Genomic DNA, 5,625 nt, shown 5'->3' with positions numbered 1-5,625 from the left:
ACACACACACACACACACATATGCATACACATACACACATATTTTTAATAAACTAGATGGTCCATAATCTAATAATTTTTTATATTACTTCTAGTTTTTAACCGTCTTTTTATTTTGCATTAAAAGTGTAAGAATAATTTGACCGCTAGAATCAAAAACATAATATCGGTATTCATTTCGTATATGCATGTAAATAGTGCCAACATTAATTATCTTAGCTTTGATACGGTTATTCTCTTTCCAATTTTATATGTGTGGATCGTCATTAATATATTCTTAAAATTCTGAAAGTTCCCTAAAAAAAATGGTTTTACGAACCAGTCATCTTAAAAAAGACACATGAGCTAAATTAATACTACAAGTTCTATCAAACTGCAATAATTTCCTCTGTCGTAACAATAAACAAACCTAAAAAAGAATTATATAATAATTATTTGAAAAATGTTTTCTTAAATAGTTGTACAAGATCTCGAGGCTGTACTGGATAAATTGGAGAAACGCGTGACAAGTCTCGAACAGCGCATCCCTTACATAGCGATTTGTCCTGCGAAACCCGAGAGTGTCGAAGAACAAATGCCAGAAAAGGATGAAGATGACGAAGATGTTGATTTGTTTGGTTCAGATTCAGAGGCAAGTGCAGAGTGGAGATAGTGGGAACAGTGCCGATTGGATTTCTCATGTACAGCGCGAATACCTAGGTTTAACATCGCATGATGCACAAGAACCGAACACTTGATACACATTAACATAAATCAATAAGTGTCACAAAACGCGTGAATTTATATATTTACGTAAAATATCATGATTTTTATAATTTAGTATATACACCAGATATTCCCATAATATACTGATTTATCCGCTGTAACATTTGGTCAAACTCATACAAATCTGATATACACAGCATAAATCTGGCATTCATGAATTGTTAATTCGTCTGTTTTAATTTGTCTTGATTCTTTCGATGAAAATTCTTATTTGGCTCAATAGGGAGATGATGCAGAGGCCGCTAAGATTAGGGAAGAACGACTCGCTGCGTATACTGCTAAGAAATCCAAAAGTACGTAACGCAAGAGGTGTGACGTTCGATAACAATTGCTCAATTTTTTAAATACATTATCACTGACTAATTCTTATCTTGTAGAACCAGCTTTAATAGCTAAATCGAACATTATCCTAGACGTGAAACCATGGGACGACGAGACGGACATGAAAGAAATGGAAAGCGAAGTGCGAAAAATCGAAACCGACGGTTTGCTTTGGGGTGCATGTAAGTTTTCATGATTGTCTCTTGACGTTTCACATATACGCACAAGTGATATATTAACGCATATCCCTTTTTCACAGCTAAACTGGTGCCACTCGCTTTCGGAATTCACAAGCTGCAGATTTCGTGTGTCGTAGAAGATGACAAAGTATCGGTCGATTGGTTAATAGAGAAAATACAAGAAATCGAAAATTACGTGCAAAGCGTCGATATCGCAGCTTTTAACAAAGTGTAAACAAACGAAGTGAGCTGTATCATAGAAAACGCACGTGGCAACGTAGTCAAAAATAATATAATTCGTGTGCCATTTTGCATTCCATTAGCTAATATCTGTAATCGTAAATAATGTGTGCATCTTATCCCTATTCAGAATCGAAAAGTAAAAATACTTAATATTCAACACAACAAACTTGAATGTAAACTAAAGAAGTTTTATTGTAAATTTTTATGGCATTAAGGTTCCTGATCTCTTGTTTATAATAATATCTGAACTCTTATTTAATAATATCAGAAATCTTGTTTAATAATCACAAGTGAGAAAAACACCAAAATTCCAAATGACCAAAATTCTTAAGTACTATTTTTTAATAAAAAGCTATTTGTATGAAACACTTCAGATTGCTTGAACATTCTTATATTCCGAAAACTATCCTTTTCCCTTGATGGTCAACAAATAACTAGAGAATAACAAATAGAATGAGAACTGTAGAACGCGATATGCAATCTCTTCTTTTAATTTACATTTTCTTATAACTTTGTCACGTTAATTTTACAACCATTTATTAATTGTTAAAGAGAGAAAAATAGTTTTTGAACTATTTTACAAATATGTTCAAGAGATCTAAAGTGTTTTTTTTTTTTAATTTTTTAAATATCTTTATATTTGAAAACGTAAGAATTTTTTTAGCGTATCATTTTATACCTCTAATGTCACGATCCAACATAATCGCGATTAGTACTCTGGAACCTTAAGTACCATGATTTAAGTTTTTATTTAAAGTAATTTAAATCTTACTTTTTCTCTAAATTATACATTCTTTATCAGATTTTATAGCGGATAGATAAAAATAAAACTCAAAATTTTAATTCGTCTAATTTGCTAGTTAACAAGTGCTGACCGGTCACAATATACTCGTCTTTTTATATCTGAACGTTGTTGACCGGCCATGAGTTAACTCATGTTTGCACTTACATTAGTTTATGCAGTTTTTAAGTCTGACAGCCACGGATTTTAACCATTTGACTGCGCGTCAAAAGGCGCACGCTTTACGCCAGAAAGAACTTGCTTTATTTTTTCGCTGGAAATGTATTATTGATCTTAAAAAGTCACTAATTTTATGTTTTGACATCAAGGAATCCGAATTTTATACCAAAATTAAAGAGTTTTTAATAAGAATGTGCCGGATATCCGATAACTATCCGGCCATCTTTTTACAATCCGACCAAATAGTCTGATTTCATTAATATTCGGCCAGATAACCGGATATTAATTTATTAGTATAGTTTGAAAGTTTGCGTCATTAATGCAGGATACGAAATCCAAAGTTCTCTAAGAACAAACTAATTATTTTTTATTAAATCAACTCTGTAATATACAATTTTTCTAAAGATTTATTTTCAGCAATGCTTGACAGTGCCGCCAGAGTGACCCGCTCTCTCAGCCAGCACAATACATGATATGCAACGCGCGATATTCAATAAGCGTACAGTTTTACCGGAATACCAGTATTCTGATTGGATATCGCTCGTCGCATGTTGCAGCGCGTATCGCGTGTTGCATCGCATATCGCGCTAGTCTGTTAGGCTAGTCTGTTCTATAATACGTTGTAAGCCAGAACCGGATATCGGGCGCATGCGCACTGAGCTGTCGCATATTGTATAAAGATGTCATAGCCGGTCGTTAAGCTGGTGGCACATAGAAAGACGTAAGCAGTAAGCGAATCAGCCAATCACAGTCGTTGATTCTTGGACCGTAAGAAGAATCAACGACTGTGATTGGTCAATTTGCTTACTGCTTAAGTTTTTCTGTGTACCACAGCCCTAAAGCTCATTCTACAATTGCGTGAACGTGGTTGTATGTGATTACGACAACCAATCAAAATAAAGCAATCAGTAAATAAAACATTCGGATTGGTTGACTCTTACGATCACGACTACGCTTACGCAATTGTAGAATGGACTTAAAGCGTCTTTTACAATGGCAGTAGGAGTAGTAGTAAGAAATAAGCAGTAAGTAAATAGACCAATCACAATCGATTATTTTTGAAACGTAAGAATGGAATTGGTCAATTTACTTACTGCTTATTTCTTACTACTACTCCTACTGTTATTGTAAAAGACGCTTAAGGGCTGTGGCACACAGAAAAACTTAAGCAGTAAGCAAATTGATTAATCACAGTCGTTGATACTTCTTATGGTCCAAGAATCAACGACTGTGATTGGCTGATTCGCTTACTGCTTACGTCTTACTGCTTAAGTTTTTCTATGTGCCACCAGCTTAAGTTAGCCACACACACTTTTCGTAACAGTAATCATAAGACATAACATAAGAATTGACCAATTACGATCGAGTATTCATCAAAATGGCGATCTTACGTTTCGACGATTCTCAACATGATTGGTCAATTCTTATGTTACGTCTTACGGTTACTGTTACGAAAGTGTGTGTGCTTTATGGCTTCTGCACATAGGACGCGGTAATGCTTGCTGCGCGGCGAAAATATGCGCGACAGCCAATCAATATGTTGTTTTTCCGTAAGAGCTAGAAGGTTATTACGGAAAGCGGCATGTTGATTGGCTGTCGCGCGAACTTCTGCCGCGCGGCAAGCATTACCGCGTCGTGTGTGCAGGAGCCATTAGTGTCGGAAAGAAAGATGGTCAACTCCCATCTTTTCCATTCCGTACGATTACGATTGGCTGCAACATAACCTACATTACTGATATTATTACATATCTCATTATGGATTCATTGAGTGTGGATGAGATAATTATTGATTTTGTACGGAAAAATAATTGTTTGTATGCCCAGATAGCACAGCGATGAACAGAAGTTCCTCGAGAATTCATTTTAAAAAATACACAGAATTAGAAAAATGAATATCTGAAGAATTCGTGAACAAATAACCATAATAAGTTTGTCTTGAAGTATTCCTCAGAAGTTCATTGTAAAGGCCATCACACACAAAATTCCGTAAGAACTTAAAACGTAAGCGTAAAGAAATCGACCAATCCCAATCGAGCACTCGGTTCTTCGTAACCCCTCCATTATTACGAAGAGCCAATACTCGATTGGGATTGGTCGATTTCCTTACGTTTACGATTTAAGTTCTTACGGAATTTTGTGTGTGATGGCCTTAACGGATACTTTGTGACTTAATTCTTAGAACATTCTGAGAATTCGTGAGGAATTACAAGTGTTTTGTTTGTTACAATTATTTCTTGTGGCTGTATGCAGCAGATGCACATATCATTTTCAGTGCTTTGTGTGTATATTGTTATAATTGGGACGTTCCTTGCAAATAAATGTTATGATAAAAAGAAAAATGATGGGTACTTTCCAATTGCAATATCCCTAAACACTTTCATGCACACGGCCACACAAGTTGCATTCCAATTATCGTAATCGTTGACACAACATTACACATCCTCAACTTGAGGGCTACTAGTCGGCTGTACAAACTAGTGTTTTCTAGTGAAAATTAAAGTTAATAAACGTAGCGGCTTGAAAAGAGACTAGCATTTGCGACGTGAAGTGGATAATATCTCTTTTATTACTTAGATTTTATTATTTATTATTAAAAGAAAACTAAAATATAAGCATAGTTGAAAAATAATCCTAACCTTACCCGACAAACATACACACTAGTACACACTTTGTCCCAATTGAATCGTACACAACGTTAGGGCTATCGCACACAAATTGACATAACTGCATATGCATAGCATAAGACCGTATGTACCAATGAGCATCGAGTATTAAGTCGCCATATTGGTGTTCGATGCTTAATATTCAATGCTCATTGGTCCATACGATTTTATGCTATGCATATGTAGTTATGTCAATTTGTGTGCGATAGCCCTTACACTTTGTGCATTTCTATATACATATGTGTCAAGTGTGTTAAGCAATTGGAAAGCACCCACTATTGAATTGAATCGTGAGAATATGGTTGAATTGTGTTTATATTTAACAAAGTGCTACTAACCTAAAGATGTAACTATTTTAATATAATTCTTTCTTTATTCTATATGATACTTGTACAATTTTAGATTCCTTTCTTCTTTTATATAATGAAAAGTTGGATCTATTTTAATTATTTCAGTTAAAAGAGAACTGTTACTCATCAAACATCAACAAACAT

At 34.7% G+C, this 5,625-nt stretch overlaps 1 protein-coding gene across 1 annotated transcript; it reads left to right on the top strand.

The window, feature by feature from the left end:
- The first annotated feature begins 437 nt into the window (after positions 1–437).
- Positions 438–2,350, top strand: LOC116843862 (probable elongation factor 1-delta). The gene is made up of 4 exons (XM_032814712.1): positions 438–630; positions 988–1,057; positions 1,142–1,267; positions 1,345–2,350. Exons 1-4 carry the CDS (start codon positions 574–576, stop codon positions 1,497–1,499), a joined length of 408 nt encoding a protein of 135 aa, XP_032670603.1. The 5' UTR covers positions 438–573; the 3' UTR covers positions 1,500–2,350.
- Positions 2,351–5,625: the final 3,275 nt, after the last annotated feature.

Source organism: Odontomachus brunneus, unplaced genomic scaffold, assembly GCF_010583005.1.
Source record: "Odontomachus brunneus isolate Ranch 3 - 2012 unplaced genomic scaffold, Obru_v1 Obru_scaffold_003, whole genome shotgun sequence".
In the NCBI taxonomy this organism is placed as follows: Eukaryota; Metazoa; Arthropoda; class Insecta; order Hymenoptera; family Formicidae; genus Odontomachus; species Odontomachus brunneus.
This window is presented reverse-complemented; position numbering and strand designations above follow the sequence as displayed.